Source organism: Corapipo altera, unplaced genomic scaffold (genome assembly GCF_003945725.1).
Source record: "Corapipo altera isolate COAL_440 unplaced genomic scaffold, ASM394572v1 55, whole genome shotgun sequence".
In the NCBI taxonomy this organism is placed as follows: domain Eukaryota; kingdom Metazoa; phylum Chordata; class Aves; order Passeriformes; family Pipridae; genus Corapipo; species Corapipo altera.
The window spans coordinates 14,194,269-14,212,741 of NW_020884882.1; the positions used below are offsets into that span (position 1 = coordinate 14,194,269).

Consider the following 18,473-nt stretch of genomic DNA (forward strand, 5'->3'; position numbering starts at 1 on the left):
CCCCCCCCCCCCCCCCCCCCCCCCCCCCCCCCCCCCCCCCCCGTACCTGGCGGGGCGGCGCGGGCTCGCCGCCCCCTCCCCGTTCGCTCCCTCCATCTTAGGCGCCCCTCGCCGCCTCCCCCCCGCCGCGGCCGAGCACACGCCGGCGGCCGCCAGCCAGGGCCTACCCGCCGCCATCCCCTCGGCCGGGGCTGGGGCCGCCCCGCCGCGCTCCCTCCATCTTACCGCCTCTCCCCGCCCGCCCCCGCGCCCCCGCTCACCTGGTCGGGCTCTTCTTGTCGCCCATGACCATGGATCGGGGCCGCCCCTGCCCTGCGCACAAAGAAAGAGGCGAGGGGAGGGAGGAGCGGGGGGGGGGGGGACGGGGCTGCCTCCGTCCAGCAGGCTCCGGCTGCTGCGCACCCCGCGCCGCCGCTCCTGCCGCTGCCAGGCTCCGCTCCGGACTAGCAGCGCAGCGCACCCCGGTGCCCTCCCTCCTCCTCCTCCTCCTCCCTCTCTCCCTCCCCGCGCCGCGCCGCTCCGGCGGGCGGAGCTGCCGCCGCGCCGCGGCCAATGGGGGCGGCCCCGCCGCCGGCCCTGCCGGGGAGGGAGCGGGGAGGGAGCCGGGAGCGCCCCCCGCGCCGCCCCCGGCAGGTCCCACCCCCGCCCCGGCCCAGAGCCCCTCGGGCCGCTCCCCCCCCCGCTCTGGGACCCCGCCGCGCTGGGAGCGCTCCGGCTCCGGGCAGTCCGCGGTGGCCCCTTCTTTTCCTTCCCTTCCCCCTCGCGGGACTCGCCGTCCGCCCGTCCCCGGGGGAGCGGGGCTGAGCCCCCCCGCGGGGCGGCTGCGGGCGGGACCCGTCCTGCCTGAAGGGCGGCGGGTCCCGGCGGGGGACGGGGGGCGGCTCCGTGAGGGGAAGGGCGGCCAGACCCGGCTCGCCCGCCCGGTGCCTGCACTGGGAGTACCAGAGGGGCCGGGCAGCAGGAGCCAACTCCTGCTCCGTGCCCTGACCTCGGGGCCGGGCCCCCGCTGCCCTCACGAGTGCCTCGGCCGCCCCCTTCACGAGTTGCCTCCCCGCCCGGGGTCAGGTCACTGGCCCGCAGCGCTGCCGTAGTGCTGCTCCCAGAAACGTTCCCACAAATCCCTCAGTGTCGACTGCACCAAGCACGAGCTGTGGATCTGCAAAACTCCCAAGGTGGTGAACAGTGGCATTTCCCAAAAGGTGGCATTTCCCAAAAGCAGCAGTTCTGCCCCCAGGTTCCCCGCTGGGGCCTGTGGAAGCGCTGGGATGGCAGGCTGGACATGCCAAGGATGAGCTGTCACCGTCATTGCTGACCCCCTTTCAGTCAGGGACAGTTCCTCAGCATTGGTGGATGGAGGATTTGGGGGCCACCAACAGTCTGAGAGAGGACGGGGCAAGGAGCGATGGGTAAAGACAAAAGTTGGTTTGGCCACACGTCTTGCAGGGCAGACTTTTTTTTACCGTGCTTTCCCAATTTCTCAGTGGCGACTAAGCCAAACTAACAGCTCCCACCAGTGAGGAGCAAACCCCATCCCCAGGCAAGGCACAGCCCAGACAGGGCTGTACCTGAGAGCCTGGTGAGCGGGGCTGCAAGGTGAGTGTGGAGACGGCCTGAGCAAAGTTGACCTATGGCTGAATACAAAGGAAAAAATAAAGAAAATTGTTACTAAAAAGGAAACCAATATAAGCAGCTTAAGGCGCAGGATAGGCACTTACCATGGCAGGAGGCAACACAACGATGGTTTGTGCATTACAGCTTTAGTAATCTGGACTCATACACGAGCCACAGAGGGTTTTTCCTGTCCACTGATGCCCATTTCAACAGTGAAACCATGCTGACAGACTCACCTCCCGTATTTAATAGCTGCATGTAATCCACTTACTCTACCCAGCCCCCTCATCCCCACACAGGTAGTTTAACCCATGCTGGCACCTCCACCAACTACTTTAATTTCCAAACAGACTTCCAATGACTTTTTACTAAGCCACACAAGTTCCTTGAACAATACAGCAAGACGCTGACATACTCCAAGGGCAGAGTTAAGGTTGCACAATTATCACACGTAGGAAGTGTCATTTTCCCATTGCATCTGCTGTTTTCCAAACATTTTTTGCTCTTTTAGATTATAGCAGTAACGTTTGCTTTGGGAATCTGTGTGGGAACAGGAGCTCAGCAGTGCTTGTGGGGTCTGGTAAGCACAGAGACCCGGTATGCAGTTGCTGCCAAAACTTCATGGCAATGGTGCTTACGGGGACAAGAATACACTGTGTTTGGGGACAAGGTCAGTGGAGAACCTGAGAAGAAGAAGAGAAAGGCAGAAAGCACTGAAATTTTGACTCAGGAGATGCTCCTGGTCCATCTCCTGTTTTCTGCCACAGGTGCTTCTCTTACCTCCACATTGTTGTGTTAAGCAGAGCAACAGCCACCATAGGCACAGAGTAAAATATTGTGGAAACGCCAAGGAGCTGTGGCCCATTTTTAGAAAGCAATTTATGTCCTCAAAAAAGTTTCAGCGTTGCTGTTTTCATAGCAAAACTTGTTTTCTTTCCAAAAACCTACTATATCCTTCATTATCAATTTCCACTGGAAACCTTCCTTCCTCAGCAAATGACGCTTTCAAAGTCACATGTTAAAAACTTGGCAACCCAAGCATAGCGTGATTTCATTCAATACGTACATCCATTGGGAGGTGAGCGTTCCCAGTATAATAAACACCCTTGGAGCCACAGTTTGGTGTCTCTTCCTTCACAGAGGGCTCCTGCAGGAGTGTTGTGGCCACTGGTGGGCTGATCCAGCCAAAGCTTATGGGATGCTGCATCGTGCAGGCAGCACTTCCCTGCTGACCCCTCCAGACACCAACGCACCAAGACAGGAACCACTGGCAGCAGTCAGGGCTGAAAAGATAGTCAAACTACATGACAAGTGCCTGGCTGGGATATTTCTTTCATACAGTGAGTTGTCCTGCTGCCCTCAAAATTCACAGGCAGCACATCCCACTGAGCATTTGGGGATTTTTAATGGAGTTTGGGCTCTCATGTCCTCACAAGGCAGTCTTGAGCAAGTTATTTAGCACTTCTCCTTAACTCCAGCAAGCTGGACTGAAAAAGAGTAAATTTCTAAATTTCTAGGCTCACACAGGAATCTACGGCACAAGCTTTCAACCCAAACTTATTCCAGCTAAATGTTTTGAACTCCACAGTGATGTTCAGCTGGTGGTAAACCCACCTGAAGGAATTCCTACCCTTGCATCCAGAAGACGCCACTTTCTCATTTATGCCAAATGTGTGCTTATTTGAGAGTACTCTCAAGAGGATCCTGTTAACCCACTTCTTTCCACCTCTCCCCTTCCCTCACTATGTGTATTTTTAATGACAAAAACCTTGTAAAGAGACACTGGTTGCAGATGCTTCCAGTGCATGACAGGCAGGGCAGGCAGGCTCAAGGGGCTGGGAGATAGGGCACAAACCTCTTGGGCAAATCTGGGTGACACAGCCTGTGCTGGGAGCTCTGGAGCAGTGACTCCAGTACACCCTTTTCATGTCAGCTATGGAGATATTGGGATGAGACAGATGGAGCATCGTTACCCCTCTGCACCAGCTCGACATCCCCCTCACCCCAACAGCATCACAGCTACTCCTGCTTCCTTGTTTCAGCCCTGAAAACAGACAACAGTCCAAACTGACAGTCCATCAGTCCATAACCTCCACAGAGCAGCTGGGCAGGGATGCTCAGAGATGCACTTCTGAGCTTAGCACCCTGTTAGGAGCCTCTTCAGAGTGGTGAGACCTCCAAAACCTGGAGTGCCAAGAGCACGGGGGTAATTTCTCACACCTGGACGATCGATATAAAAGGATTTTAAAATAAACTGGGGTGCTACACTCAGCCAAAGTCAGTATTTGTGCATAGGGTTCAATGCCAAATATAAATATTAACTTGAGCTTCTCAGCCCCCTTGGTCACTGTGGTAAACACACATTTTTGTAATTTCGCATCAGATGTGCGTAACTTCTCAGAAGTGACTGGTGCCCTGAACAGCCCAAAGTCTAACCACTAGGAAATTACTTTTCTGTGGATTTAATAAGGAATTTCTTACATAGGAGTTGGAATCAGGCTCAGGACACAGATCCCTCTATTAGTTTAGCTGGAGCTAAAAGGATCAGAAGTGATGCTGCTGCTCTATGGGTCAGGGAAGTTGAGTATCCACCACACAATTAGCACCTTTTAGTAGAAGTGGGTAGAAAGGGAAATTAGCAATTGAGGGTAGAAATGGTGAACCAGCTACACAGGAGCACCTTAACAGCCAGCATTCATTCTGCCCATGTCCTCCTGAAGAGGATTAAATGTGTTTAGCCTCCCCAGGTTTCCAGGATGAGGAGAAACTATCCAGGGGTGGAAGAAAAAGAGGCTGTGTGAAAGCCGTCAGACTTCACACAAAGCAGCATAATGTTTGCCATACATACGAGCATCCTTGGCAAGGAAGGCAGGAGCCTGTGCTCAGAAGCCTGGAAGTCTTCACCACAAAATAAAATACCAAACCAGAAAGCCCAGGGGCACTGGTGGCCGACAAACTGCACCCTCTCTTGCTTTCAAAGCACAGCGTTAACTGCCCTCGGCTTCGGATGCCAATGTCAGAGAGAAGTCAAGAGGAAACTACTCCTGGAAGTCTCACTTAGCACTTGACAACATCTTTGAATATGTGGCCCAGGCTGAGTTCATAAGCTTTTTGGGGAAAGCGTTGTGCTGGGGATTGTGTAAACACAGAGCTGGCTGATGGATGGCCCTGGTGCACCACAGAGATTTATGCACGCTCCAGAAAAACGTACTGAATTAACAAGCATCTTGGACTAATACAGGGACACTCAGAGACTTCGCTGATAATTGTGGGAGAGAAACAAATGATAAGGAAAAGTTATCACGCAGTGTTCCATTTTCCAGACTTCAGTAAAGAGTTGGATGCAGGGTCAGATGGGATATTTTTAGCTGTGCTGGGAGCACAAGCGTAGCAAAGTGGGCAAGGGATTGAGCAAGGAGGAGCTGGAGAGATCATTGGTAGAGGCCCTCATAAAACCACCTTGGGATGACCATTACTTGATATTTTCTTTAGTGAACCCCATTAGGAAAAGGAAAGATTGTGCTTATAACCTGAAAATGAGAAGAACAATGTCACAGTGGAAGAAGAGAATAACTTTGAGAGAGAAAAATGGAAATGGGATGAAATACGGTGTTACCGACTTTGACAGCTGGGTGCTTGTAATCAAACTTTCTCAATTCAAGCAGAAGCTCATTGGTGTGGCACCCAGGAGGGACAAGAGCTCTCTCAGAGGTGTTTTTGTGCCATGGGTGTGACTTACCTCCTGAAAAGGTCAACGTCAAGCAGGGGTTATCAGAAGTAACAATGAATAGAGACAGGGAAGCATTTAATGCCACTGAGCAGTTCGCAGGCAAGACCTTGTTGGAATTCTCCAGATGAAGAAAAAAAAAATGCATTCAAGCATGGAGAAGAGTTTCTAGGATGGTAAGAGGGACAGAAAGCCTATTTTACGAGAGGAGTCTCTACAAACTCAGCTTGCTCAGCCTAAGGAAACAAAGGCTGGGAGGAGATATGACCACTCTAAAATACACTGGGGAAGGAGGCAGCGCATTGCAGCAACAAAAGAGCCAGCAGACAAGAATGAAGAGCACAACTGATCCATGCTGGACATGTGGGCTGGAAACTAGACATCTGTTTCTAACCTTCAGAGGAACAAGGAACAGAAACAGCTTTACAGTGGGAGGAGCAAAGGCACTCAATGTAAAGATGGACTTTGATCACTTACAGAAGGAGTCAGCGGAGCAGCTCACATAGTCCCTCCTGCCCCTGTGATCCCGCTGAGGTCAGATCCCACTGCTGTCACCAGAGTCCTGATTCTCCTTCCTCACCCACCCACACCAAATAATCTCATCTGACTCATTCCCAGCCAACAGATTTCAGTAGATGTTCTCTCAAGGGAAGGGGAGAGGTACAGGGAGACGAAAACTCTTCATCCAGCTCTTGTGCCTAGAAATGGATTTCTCAAACACCCAGGGATTTCCGATTTGCTTCTAAATTTGGTATGTGGTTTTTTTTCCTCCCAGAAAACTTAAAACTTCCTGTATTCAGCAAAATAAGGGTATTTTTAAAGTTTTCCTTTTTTTTTTTTCCTTTTAATCTATTTTTAGATAGTGTTTCATGGTTTCTTTGGAAAAAAGTTTTAGAACTGAATTAGCAAGTGATCAAATGCCGACTATCAGGAACTTCAAACAGCGAGCCAAAACCTTTCTATCAGAAACAGCCCGCCGAAGAGCAACGTAGGAGAAAAAGGATCTGAAAGATGAGGAGCAATATGCAAGCAACAGCCAGTGCCAAGAATCTCCAGGGTCTGTAAACCCTTAAAATGCCAGACAGACTGGAGTGAAAAACAGCCTGAAAGGTAGAGAGGCATAAAACACTCTGCGTGCAACAGTGTTGAATATAAAACTGGCTGAGTAGAAAAGAAAGCCAACAAAAACTAGAGGCTCTAGCTAAGCATCCTGCACGCTGTACTCTGCAGATAGCAAAGGCTGTGCCATTTAAATCTGTAATCCCTTCCCAAGCAAAGAGGCTTTTGCAACAGCGCAATCTGGATGTCACCAGCATATGAATAGGCATCTTGGGACTGCTCTGGAGAGCAGAGGTCAAAGTTTAGTGATGTATGTACTTGTCTCCCTAATGGGTCTTATTGATTATTATCCATAGAAACAAGCAATGTCTCCAAATCTGCCTCCCCCTTTGGGTTAGATGCTGGCAACCAGGAAAAAGCACCTTGATCTTCTAGGTCCATGCTGTTTGTAGAGTGTTGAAGCCTGCGATGAGGAAAGACACAAAGCTGCTGAACAGACTAGTGAAACACAGCAAGTGGAAAATGGTCAGTAGATCTGTGTAACATCTGCATAGCAATGATGCATGGGAGCACAGTGTCAAAAAATAACACCTAATAAAATATTAAAAAAAAAAATAGGGTAACATGAAGGGGGGAGGAGAAAATCAACATTGCAATTCAATCACCTAAGTGAATTGTGTGTTAGGGAAGGGGCTGAAAAGCCCCAGCACAGATAAAGCCAAATCCACACTTGCCCAACCACAGGTATTCTAGGTAAGTATCTTAAATATTGCAGTGAAATTGTTCTATCTGTGGTACAAAATGGTGGTAACCAGCTGGCATCTTCACAGCACAAACACAATTTTGTTGTGGCAACTTCAACGGCACAGGAAAATATTTAAAAAAGCACCAGAAGCACAGGACCAAAAGTACCAATGTTGGTTTGTCCTATCACAGTGAGCACTGCTGTGGCAGTCAGCCAGCACGGTGGTGCGAGCAAAGCCAGCTCAGGTAGGGCACTGGGAACACCCTCGGGTGGAGACTAAGCTGATAAATAAGCAAGAGTAAGAGCAATTATCAGACCTCCTCAAACGTCCCTAGTTTGCAAGGTAGAGCCAGAGAAAGCAGGCTCACTCTGGAGACTTTTGTACTCCCACTTCTGGCTGCTTCTTGAAACTGGGGAAAAAACCCCAACCCTCAGCCCTGTCTACAATATTTCAGAATCTCAGAAGACATCCCTTTTGGATTTAGGTCTAGAAACAGGCTCAGGCAGCAGGGAGGTCCTGTCTCTCTCTGGAGATGTGTGTCCACCTCCGTATGTAGACACAAGGCCACAAAGGCTGGTCCCACTGATGAGCTGTCTGAGGTCTATCTGTCTGCTCTGCCCATCCTCATCCTCACCTTCAGCTTGCAGCCTGAAAAGGGGCAGAGGAGGTTGGCAGCAACACTGGGCTCTCCTGGGCAGCAACAGCCCCTTCCCCCTGGTGCCAAATGCCATCTTCTGGGCTGTTCCTCGCACATGGAAATATGGCATGTGGAAGAGCCTCCCCACAAGAGCTCTGTGCACACACTCCTTTGGCCTCGTAGAGGGTTCTCCCTGCAGGGCAGGGATGAAGAAAGCCTTGCTGTCCAATAGAGGACCGTGTAGGTGACTCCTGCTCCTGGCTCTGTGGGATGTGCAGCTTGCTGGCACAGGTTATATAAACCCAGTTATCTATCTGCACGTCCTCACGTTAAAAAAGATGGGTCTGCACACCTGAAGAAGAAGGAAAGTTTGTGAGTATAAAGCATTGACTGTGTCATCGATATTGAGGCCACAGCACAAACCAGATCAGCACTGACTGCGTTTACTCCAGTGGAACAGTGACAACATGATCCCAGCCCCTGCCAGGAATGTTGTTGTTCAGTACACATCTAAGTTACAGAGCAGCAACAAGCCTGCTGCACACTCAGTTTTCTTCCAGGTACAGCAAATCTGGCTCGCTCTGGGGGACGTGAAGGGACCAGCTCCAGGCAGTCAGAGATGCTGTGCTCTGTGCAGCTGGTGTTAGGATCACTGGCATCTGGTGGGAGTGCAGCTACTCAAGACTCACCAAAACAACAACAACAACAGAAAAGCCTCTTTTCTCGTAGAGTACAGCCGAATTCCCTTCCTCTCATTCCCTCAACAGATGTCAGAAAAAAGCATGAATGGCTGCAGCTCTGTGCTCGACTCGCAGCTTTCACACTTGCTGCAGAGCTGGCCTTCTGCTTCTGAACCCAGTTCTGGAAGGTGTTGCTTTTTCAAAAGAAAAATTGAGAGAAAGGAAAAAAAAACCTTAAACACTTAATAGTAAACTCCTTCAAAAGAAAACTTGCTTCAAGCCAAAAAACATTTGCCAAGTTTCAACTAAACGTGAATTTTCTAACTAAATGACGCTGTAATAAACACCTCAATATGGGGGTTTCAAAATGAGAATGCCAAGACAACTTTGCTTCAAGCAGTAAAAAAATATATATATATATATAAAATATATAACTTTTTTTTTTTTTAAGAAAAATCAAACTACCCCACGGAGACATTTTATGGTGCTTGAGATATATATACATATTAAATAAAACAAACAAAAAAAACCCCAAGCAAATCAAATACAGAGAAAGCAAAATGAAAAGCCATAGATTCATGTGTTGCCCATCATTCCAGTCATGCAGGAGGATGTAGGCAGGAGCAAGACTCTCCCCAGAACCAGATCATAGGTCTTGATGCTATTGCAGCAGATTAACCTGGGACCACTACAGGAAGGAAGCATTTCCAGGTGAGAGAAGGGGGTCTACATTAGAAATGCTGTTGCAGAACCTACCTGGCCATTTTACCTCATCTAGACTCCAACGAGGGTTCCCAGGGACTCTGAATCCAAGTCCTTCCCTGTGTGCTGCACCAAGTGGTGCCTGCTGTGGCTTGTAGGTGTGAGGGGCTCCAGCAAGGCTCTCCAGCAGCAGACAGTGATGGTGTGAGCCACTAAACGTTCCTGGGACAGGAAGAGCCTAAATTCCTGACTGCTCAGATGTTGAATGGCTTTTCCTGTGCTTTGGTGCACAAGGTGAGATCCTGAGAAAGCAGAGCTCTGCGTGCTAAGCGTGAGCACATCAATCTCTTCTCAGGGCCAAGTCTGGCTACCTGGTTTGCAGACAGCTGCTGATTTGTTTTGGAATGTACAAAGATGCCCTTAAATCCAATTTAGGCATTAAGGGGAAAATAAACCCATGAGTGCCGTATGGTGGCTCTGCAGCCCCAAAGGCACCTACAGCTCCTGAGGGGACAGAGGTGCTGCCATGACTGGTCCAAAACTACTGTGGTGGTGCTGCAAACTACAGCATCCCTGCAGAGATGAGCAGTGGGACCCTGCTGCCAGGGGAACCAAAGGCCTTAGGCTGGTTTTAATTCTGGGCAGCTCCCTCGTGCTGTCACACATAGGACAGATTGGGAAAGCTGCAGCAAGAGAACAACCTGTGTTTCTGCAGGGAAGGACTGCAGCCATGAGTTAGCTAGACTTGTCCAAATAAAGGGGGGAAAAAGCTACTTATGTTGTTTCCCCAGCCTCAGAGCAGTATGCTTTCCTAGGATCAATTCATAATAGGTTGTTGTGTTCAAAGCTAAAATTAATCTTACATCAGGAGAATGAATTAAAACAATGAAGAGCTTCCTGCATCCATTGCTAAAAAAATTAATCGTCTAAGAGCTTCCTTTTCTACTTTCCAACTGGCCACCTTGCTTTCATTCAAGGAAAGCCTGAGTAAAAAAATGAAAAGCCGTTTCCAGGTGGTTTTGGTTAAAGCAAACAAAGAGCTTGAATTGTGTCAGAGCCTGGTTTCAGGCAGAAGGTGCAGGGTTAGCCAGAAAGAGTGAACCACCACTGCTGAGATACAGCCACTGGCCTAATTAGGTGGAATAGCTATTAGTGATTCCACCTAATTAGATAATTAGATTAATTATCTAATTAACTGAGATTGTTGTTAGACAAAGGCAGGTAGAGCTTCAGAGGTGATAAGGAAGACATCAGGGCAAGGTTACTCTGATTTATATTGATTTTTTTAACAGTTCAAGAACTCCCCTGGTTCCCACATTTATTTACCCAAGTCTCGCTCCTCTGGGGTTGTTTTAAAGTGATTAAAGCAAGGAAGGGGGGGGCTGTTCTTTTACAAACAGAGAGGGGGAAAAAAAGGAAATTTCACTGCAAGGATTCAGTGGAGGGGAGAAACCAGACCGAGCAGGGGAATGTGTTGTGGATGAGAACAGCCTCTGCCCTCCCTCCACTTCTCGTGCTTGGATTTTGCAGCACATCCTCCCCGCAGACCTTTCTGGCTACACAGCATGTTTGTCTTTGGGGAGAGAGACAACATGTGAGCTAATGATGCACCAACACCGAGCGGGAGCTGTGGTGCTGGCAGATTTTTCTCCATCGCTTGCTCTTTGCTGGCAGTGCTGGTGGGAACCACAAGCCAATTAAGGAGGCCTCGTTGCGGTAGACGTGGCGTAAAAGTAGCATTAGAGCATCCTGCCCCAGAGACCCGTCAGCCCTGAATACCCAAGGGCGAGCGCAAGGCAGGTTTGCAAGTTTAATAAGCCAAGTCCTCCTCGCTCAGGCGTGAAGATAATATTATGCCAGGCAGGCCCCGGGTGGAGGAGGCAGAGCTGGAGCCTGTGGCTTCCACGATTTCAGCCACCTGCTTTGAATTGCACCGCGATGGAGTCAGGCCCACAGCTGAGCCCAAGTTTTAGGAGGCACAGGAGGGCACGCAACCAAGTCGACCCTGTCCTTCCCGTCCTACAGCTATTGTTAGATGCATCAAGAATTTGACCCACTTTGGGAGTTTCTGGTGGTTTTTCACATTCCATTTGTCCTTTCTGACTAACATTTTGCACTCGTGTGTCACAGCCCTGGCTCTGCTCCCTGTGGTGGATGCTCAGATTGCTGGAAAAAGATCCAGCTGCTATATCCCACTGTGTTCAGAGTTTCTGAGCTCTGACTGGATCCAAGACACCACCCACACTGGGTTTTGAGGCATCCTCTCCACATGCCAACTCCACCTAGCATCCTCCTTTCTCACCAAGCTTATGTCCTCCAGCTGCCTATTTGAATTCAGACCTTAAAGACTTTGCACACTTCCTCACACCAAAAAACACAAGCTTTGCAGACTAGGACAGAATTTTTGCAGAGGTCAATAACAAGTGCAACCCCAGGTGGGCTTTTCTCTGAGTTTTGGAGCTTGGCTGGTCTCTGCTCACACTGCAGAGCACAATAGCATTTAGTGATCTGGTGAGTAGTGTGTCCTCAGCACAGGGCCAGCTCTTGGGCTCACCTCCCTGTAGGAATCCTCACAAATCAGCCAGATGGCAGAAGGAAATGGTTTACACACCTTGTCAAGAGCTCAGAGGTGACTTACGGTTTATCTTCTCTAGCTTTGGTTGATCCCACAGCTAAACCAGCCCCTTCCCACTGTAAATGCCTCACCATCTCTTCCTCTGTCTTCTGCACACCTCTGAGGTTTCTCTGTCATACACCCTCAAATCACTTGACTTCTTCATTCAGCCTTAATACCTGTGTATAATATTAGCTTAATAACTTTATAATAGCTTCAGCCTGTCTCCTGAGAGGTACAGAAATAAACCTGTCTTCCCTAGTTGCACAGACTACGTTAAGAGATCCATTACTGGTCACATCACAATCATCAGAATTCTCAGCTCCCATTGCCCCTGCTCCAGTGCGTGTGCCTTGGCATCCTTTTCAGCAAGATGCTCCACCCAGGCCACAGCAGCAACCCATGGAAGAGCTGCAGAGTATAAATGTCATGCCAATGCCTCGGGTACTGCATGAGGCTGGGCAGCCTGTGCCCTGCCAGGTGTGGAGTGTCAGGCTCCCACTCTCCCTTCCTGCACCCTGCAAGCCCCAGAGGCCATGGCCAACGTCTCAGACAGAACTTGCTTTTTCCTAACAAAACACTCAGGTCTCCACAGGAACTAAAGGGTTGCAAGTACAGACCAGCCACTCGCTGGGAGCCGCCGGCCATCTGGTAAGAGTATTGGAGCAAGCTACTTCCAAAGCCAACAGACACTTCTTTTGCAGAGTTTTTCCACTGTAGAGAGTATCACAAAAATTTCTGTTTTGTTGCATCACAATCCTGGTAGCTAAGAGAGATTTTTATCATTTTCAACAAACTCTGAAACCCATCCCAGGCTTTGGGAAGGAGCTGTCTTCAACCAGCTGAGGGATGTGATGCCCAGGGAAAAGACTGGTCCCCAGGAGCTCCCCAGGAGGGTCACATTGCCTCTCCCCAGTGGTTTTGGACTCCTTGGAAATCTGTCACCAGTGCACCAAGGCTGTCCCCCATTAGCCAGCAGGATGGAGGGAGACCACAGGCCAAAAAGAATGAACTTAATTTTAAGTTACTCCCAGGAGCAGATTTTCAATTCCTATCACAAAATCTGGCTGTTCTTCTACTGTTTTCATCCAGTTCAACAAGTGTGCAGGAACTGGGCTGCAAGAAATCAGGCAACAACTTAAAGCTACAGGCTGATCATCCACAGAATCCAGTGGTATTAATGTGCTGATCACATTTGGTGCCTCGGTGGGCAGTTATTTCATTTTTGGGGGCTTGGAAATTGAGCAGCACATCTCATTTGCATCCCCAGAGTTCAAAGCCCAGAGGACAGTAACTCAGGGAACGGTGCACAGGCAGTGCATTGACACTCCTCAGCATAAATATCAATTTTCACACTGTGGTCAGGTTCTGTAAGTGTGGGGAATTGGTGTGGCAACGGGATTTTAACGAGGTCTGGTTGCGATTAATCCCTTTCTAGGCAGTTCCTCTAAATGACTTGATTCCTTGCGATCACTCAGGAATTACAAGACTGAAGTGAACTGCAAGGGACCACAGTGAACATGTGCATGAAACTATCTGAGGCTGCAAAACAAAGGCACTTGCTGGAAATTATTAAAACAGCACAAAAACATGGAACTCGTCCAAAATGGAAGGTACATTGGAAGGGGTAAGAAATATCATATTGCAATTAATGCTGTACAGGACATGACAGCAAGACAGAGCCTACTTATGAAAGAACATTCCAATACCAGAGCAAACCCTGTGGCCAAGCCTGGACACTGTGTTGGGGGACATCCATCCCGGGTGACAGGATGAAGCAGCAGCCCCGACAGGGCGAGATAAAGCAGTAGCCTGCAAATAAACTGAAATCAGTCACTCAAGTTCCTGCTCTTACATCATCCATCCCCTTGCTCTTACCCCTGCAGCAGAGAAGATTCCCTGCCCAGAAGGCAGCCAAGCTGCTGCCAGAATATACTGGGAAAAGGGAGAGAGAGCTTGCTTTGCAGGGGAAGCAAACGCCTCCCTCCAGCCGATCTCCATCGCTCTTTATCTGCCCACAGCTGCTCACAATCTGGCCCCGCAGATAAGGAAGGCAGCGCTCCCCATCCTTCCCTTTCCTCCAGCTGGCGAGGTCTGGCAGCTCCACATTTTCTGGAGCTGGGAAAGGCAGCGCCACGTGGCAGACAAGCCCATGGCCAAGTCCCATGGCTTTGGCTGGAAGGTGCCACGGTGTGGCAGCTGTCCATGGGGATGGCAGGCATGGCAGAGCAGGCACATCTGCTCCAACCCACAGCCCTCCCTGTGCTTTGGGAGGGTGGTGAGGGCAGGGGCTGGTCTGGATCCCTTCCAGATCCATCCCTCCTCTCCATTCTTTTTGCCATCTCCCTCCCCAGCTGTAGCAGCAACTCAGTACCCTCCTTTTTTCCAGCTCAGCAATATGGCTCTGTCAAGTGCATCCACTGTGAAAGGGCCAAATTCATCCCAGGTGCCCACACAGAGGCTTAACTGGAGGGACACTTGGGATGGATTTAGCCCATTACACAGCGTGTTAATCATATTACTGCAGAAATCTGCACAGTTCCCAAAGCACAAGCCGACGAATCCTCCTGGAGCCCGACAGGCCTCAGAGCCTCGTTCCAGCATGCCAGAGGTTCTTTTATTCATTAATCATATTTGCTTAATAACCTTGTATCTCTCCAGTGGAGGGAACTGCCAGGCTCACATAAGGTAATTGTGGGATGGCTCTCCTGGAGAGCTGGAAGTACTGGCATTTTCAGCTGGTGTATGTGTGGCACAGCTCCGGGGTAATTTCCCTCCTCATCCTCAACCACAAGGGCACAGAGAGGGATACGAAGCCCTGCGGATGCTCCATATCCTTCTGTCAGAGTTTCTCCCTCAATCTGGCAGCAAAGTTTATGACAGTGAATTTATAATATTCTGGGTCTGAGCTGCCTCTTGATTGACAAGCCCCTGCACAGCAGCAGCATGTTTAGTGCAGGTAATTACTGAGGGTGTCAGGGAAAAAATTGTGGAGAAGATCCTGTACGCAGCCTGTTAATTGTAACTGTTCCTCTCGCTAAAAGTTTTGATAGGTGTAATCCATCAAATATGCTTTGTGCAACTTGACAGTGGTTGACTAAAGGCCAATTTTATTGCTTTAGAAATCAATGGGAGCAGCACTGCTGGAAGCAGAAGATCCCGTTGGTGTTTCCCATCTCCTGCGTCAGCAGCCGGTGTGCAAGAGGAAGGTGCTGATTCCAGAGCCTGCTTCTCTCTGCTGCTCACTCGCCCCGTGAAGTGTCTGTTGCCGTCGTCCCAGGAGCATTTTTTGCTCTTGTAGTCTATTAAAGCCTGAGATTAGCGCTTGTGTTGTTCCAGCATGTGGTCTCACTTTGTAGCTGAGGTTCAGTAACTTCCCTTTGATTAGGCTCACTGAGAATCAAGCTTTTTAAATATCCTGTGATTATATCACCAAAAATCTTTAACTGGCACATTTTCCAAACTCTCTGCTGTTTGTGTAATGTTTATCAATCAGCACAGGATTTTCCATCACAGTACACCCCCCTTTACACCACAGAGCAAGGCAAAGTGACAGCCCACTACAATCCTCAATGAGTTTTTTCCCCACTGTTATTTAGGAAAAGGATTCCCAGCTGGCAAATGCTGTGGCCAGAGCACTGAAGAAGTGGTGTATTTGACTGATCATTCCCATCCAGTATTGTCCACCTACGCCACAACTCTGTTGCACCCCAGCAGATGATGCACCATCTTTCCAAGGGCCGGGGGGGCTCAGAGGAACCAGGCAGAGCCCACAGGGACATGGGGAGAATCTGGGAGCCGCTGGTTCCTCCTCCCAGGCGAGGATCAGTTTCACATCAGCAGCCTCATGGATGCAGTTAAACTGCAGCCTGGGCCAGTTTTAAATCAAGCCCAGACGGGCCCTCTCCTTCTTCCAGGGGGTGGTAAATCCACTTCAAATCCCACCAGCCTGGGAGGTGCTGGGTAAGGCCCTCAGACGGGCAAGGGGCAGGTTTTACCTGGCGCTCCGTGTGCTGCCAGCACTGCGAGCTGCCTGTTAATCCTTCACACGATGGACGATGATCTGCACTCATTCCTGGTTTACACACAGAAAAATTAGAGAGGACAGGCACCCAGGGACACCCGGGCAGCACACGTGAGGGGTGCTGCTTGGGGCGCAGCAAAACGCTCCTCCGCTCCTCCTCCTTGGCTCATCCCACCGGAGCAGCACATCCCGCTCCGACGCAAAGCAGAAGTGACGCTGACGGAGTACGACGGGAATGTCAATGCTCTTCCCATCAACAGCACGGGGAAACCAGGGAAAGCATATGTGTGTGGAGCTGTGTCACTCTTCTTTCTGGAATGCACTACCCGAGTCCCTCTTCGGGAAATAGAAAATCAGGGACTTGCTGGCACATGGTGGGAAACAACTTGGGAAACGCAACTGGAATGCTTTTTAAAAGCAAAGCCAACACCCTCCCAAGGCAAGGAGACTAAAAAGTGCCTGGGCTATTTGGGAACAGATACAAATACAGGCAGGCCGGTTCTGGCAGAGTCATGATATTGTTTAATAACATTGCTGGAAAGCTAATTGCATAGTTTAAAAGCAAGCTTAATAAGTAGTAGCTATGAAGATGCTAGTTCTGAAGTTACAGGGTTAGGAGAAAGCAGACTGGTCTATGCTGCATGTTAATGGCTGAATCAACATATAAGAGCAAGAATCTGGACTTGGTCTAACTGTATAAACCTGCTCGATATTTCAGCAGCAAGATATTTTTGCCTTGGTTCTCACAGAGAAAAATACACTCATTTATTTCCCTGAAATACCATATTATGATGGATGCAACTGCCAAGTTATAGCTAATGGATGTAACATGATGGAAAACATCATTATTTAGGTGTGGGAAATTGTTCTTTAGGAATCCAGTGTCTGTAGCAAACCTGCACTCCTTGAACCTCAATTCCACAACGCATTTCAGATGTGGATTTTAAGTGACTGTTTCTAATTAGTCTATCACAGAGCCCTGTCAAAATACCTTTTGGAGCATGGCAATAACGTGTGCACAGGATTTTAAACCGCATCCAGGGAGCAGCTGTGGAACTCGATGCTTGGCTGAGCAGCAAGAAGACAAACGTGGTGACCATCCCCAGCGCTCGTGGGTGCTGCTGCTTCTGTGGCACTTGTCCCCCCACGTCCTCTTACAGGAAAGGTGCCTGGGGACATGACAGCTGGCAGTGCAGATCAGGCTGGTATCATGACATCTGTGAGAGGCTGCTCCTGAGGGCCCTGCAGCTCCTGTCTCCCACAACACGGGTACCCAGGGGCCACGCTGCGGGGGTGAAATGGCTGGCACTGCTAAGAGATGCTCCCAGCTGCACAAGGAAATTGTGAGCTCCCTGGTGACACATGACACGGGAGGAAGGCTTGTGCTGCTATTTCCCACAGGAAAACAAAAAAGGAGCGAGCGAGGCATGTGAGTGCTGGATACAGCAATGTACCCAAGCAGTCCAGATGCTGCAGAGAAAATTCATCCTTGCTTTGGGATTTCCCTTTGCTGCCCCAAGTGATGGAGTCAGCCTGGTGTAATGCCTGAGGAGAGCTGCTCTCTGCCCGATGGGGCTCTGTAACTGGCCTACACTGAGCTTCCTTTGGCCATTTATTCACAGCCCAGCACTGACTCACTGCAATGCCCCATCACACTGCCCAGCCCGGATGACACAGGCCAGAGCCCAGCAGCCCCAGCCAAATGCACTTGCAGCTTACACAGCACTTCCTTACAGCAGAAGAATCTCCTCTCTGCTCCCCCGGCAAGGGCACACATATAAACATTTGCAGCTGGCTCCCATCAGCCACACAGAGGCCAGTGCTTCAGGTGTCTGATAAATGCTCCTTGCTTCCTATTAATGCTTCTGCTGTGTATCAAAAGAAGCATTAAACCTGCCTCTCCAGCCTTAGCAGGGGCACTCCTGACAGTTTCGGCTGTGCTGGAATAACACGCTTTGCTACTTCAGTGCTCATTTGTGCTCCTGGAACACTCCCATTAGATCCTGTCTGTTCAAGGGATGGATTTCCAAGCACTTTGTGGGTGCCTTAGTGAGTTTGAGAGGTGCACAGCATCCAAAGACTGGGTGCTTTGGGATGCTACCAGATCATCCCTGTGTTCAAACAGACGGGAGACTCCAGCTGTAGTTATGTGTGCTGAGCCCTTCTAGTCACTCAGGCTTGCCTGGCATCAGAGGAACCACCAGGCCTGGCTCTTACCAGCTCTGTTACCAATGAAAGGGCACTAGCAACACTGTCTCTCATTAGCTGATTGGGAATTAATGACAATCAACTTGTACCAAACCTCCATCTCCAGCAGTTGTGTGACTGTCGTTGTCACATACAGAGTCCTCTTCTGCTTCTCCCAATTGCCCCAAAAAGCCCTCACACAGCCTCAATGACAACAGCACAAAGGAAATGAAGCAGCAATAATTATTATTTTAGAATGCCAGTTCTTAGATCGCTATTGTTATTTCTACTGCACACTATATGGTTTTAAGCATTTTGCACAGTCCTGAGTTGTTAGAGGAAAATGCACCATGCTGGATCCAACAGCCCGAGAGGGGAAGCTGCTGCTGCTCCATGCCCTCAGCAGATGCATAGTATAGAGCAGATATACATATATATATATATATATATCTCCACACATGTGTACATGGGTGGCCACACACATCA

At 49.7% G+C, this 18,473-nt stretch overlaps 1 protein-coding gene and 1 long non-coding RNA gene across 2 annotated transcripts in view; one reads left to right on the forward strand and one right to left on the reverse strand.

Moving 5' to 3' along the window:
• Positions 1-486, reverse strand: part of RYBP (RING1 and YY1 binding protein) — a 43,809-nt gene extending 43,323 nt beyond the window's left edge. Inside the window, exon 1 of the mRNA XM_027640654.1 lies at positions 261-486. Coding sequence (XP_027496455.1) covers positions 261-292 — 32 coding nt within the window. The 5' untranslated portion in view covers positions 293-486. The remainder of the gene's footprint in view (positions 1-260) is intronic.
• Positions 487-1,044: 558 nt separating this feature from the next.
• LOC113945975 lies at positions 1,045-13,617 on the forward strand. The gene is made up of 2 exons (XR_003527244.1): positions 1,045-12,427; positions 13,255-13,617. It is a non-coding gene; the product is annotated as an uncharacterized LOC113945975 (long non-coding RNA).
• The last annotated feature ends 4,856 nt before the right edge of the window (positions 13,618-18,473 follow it).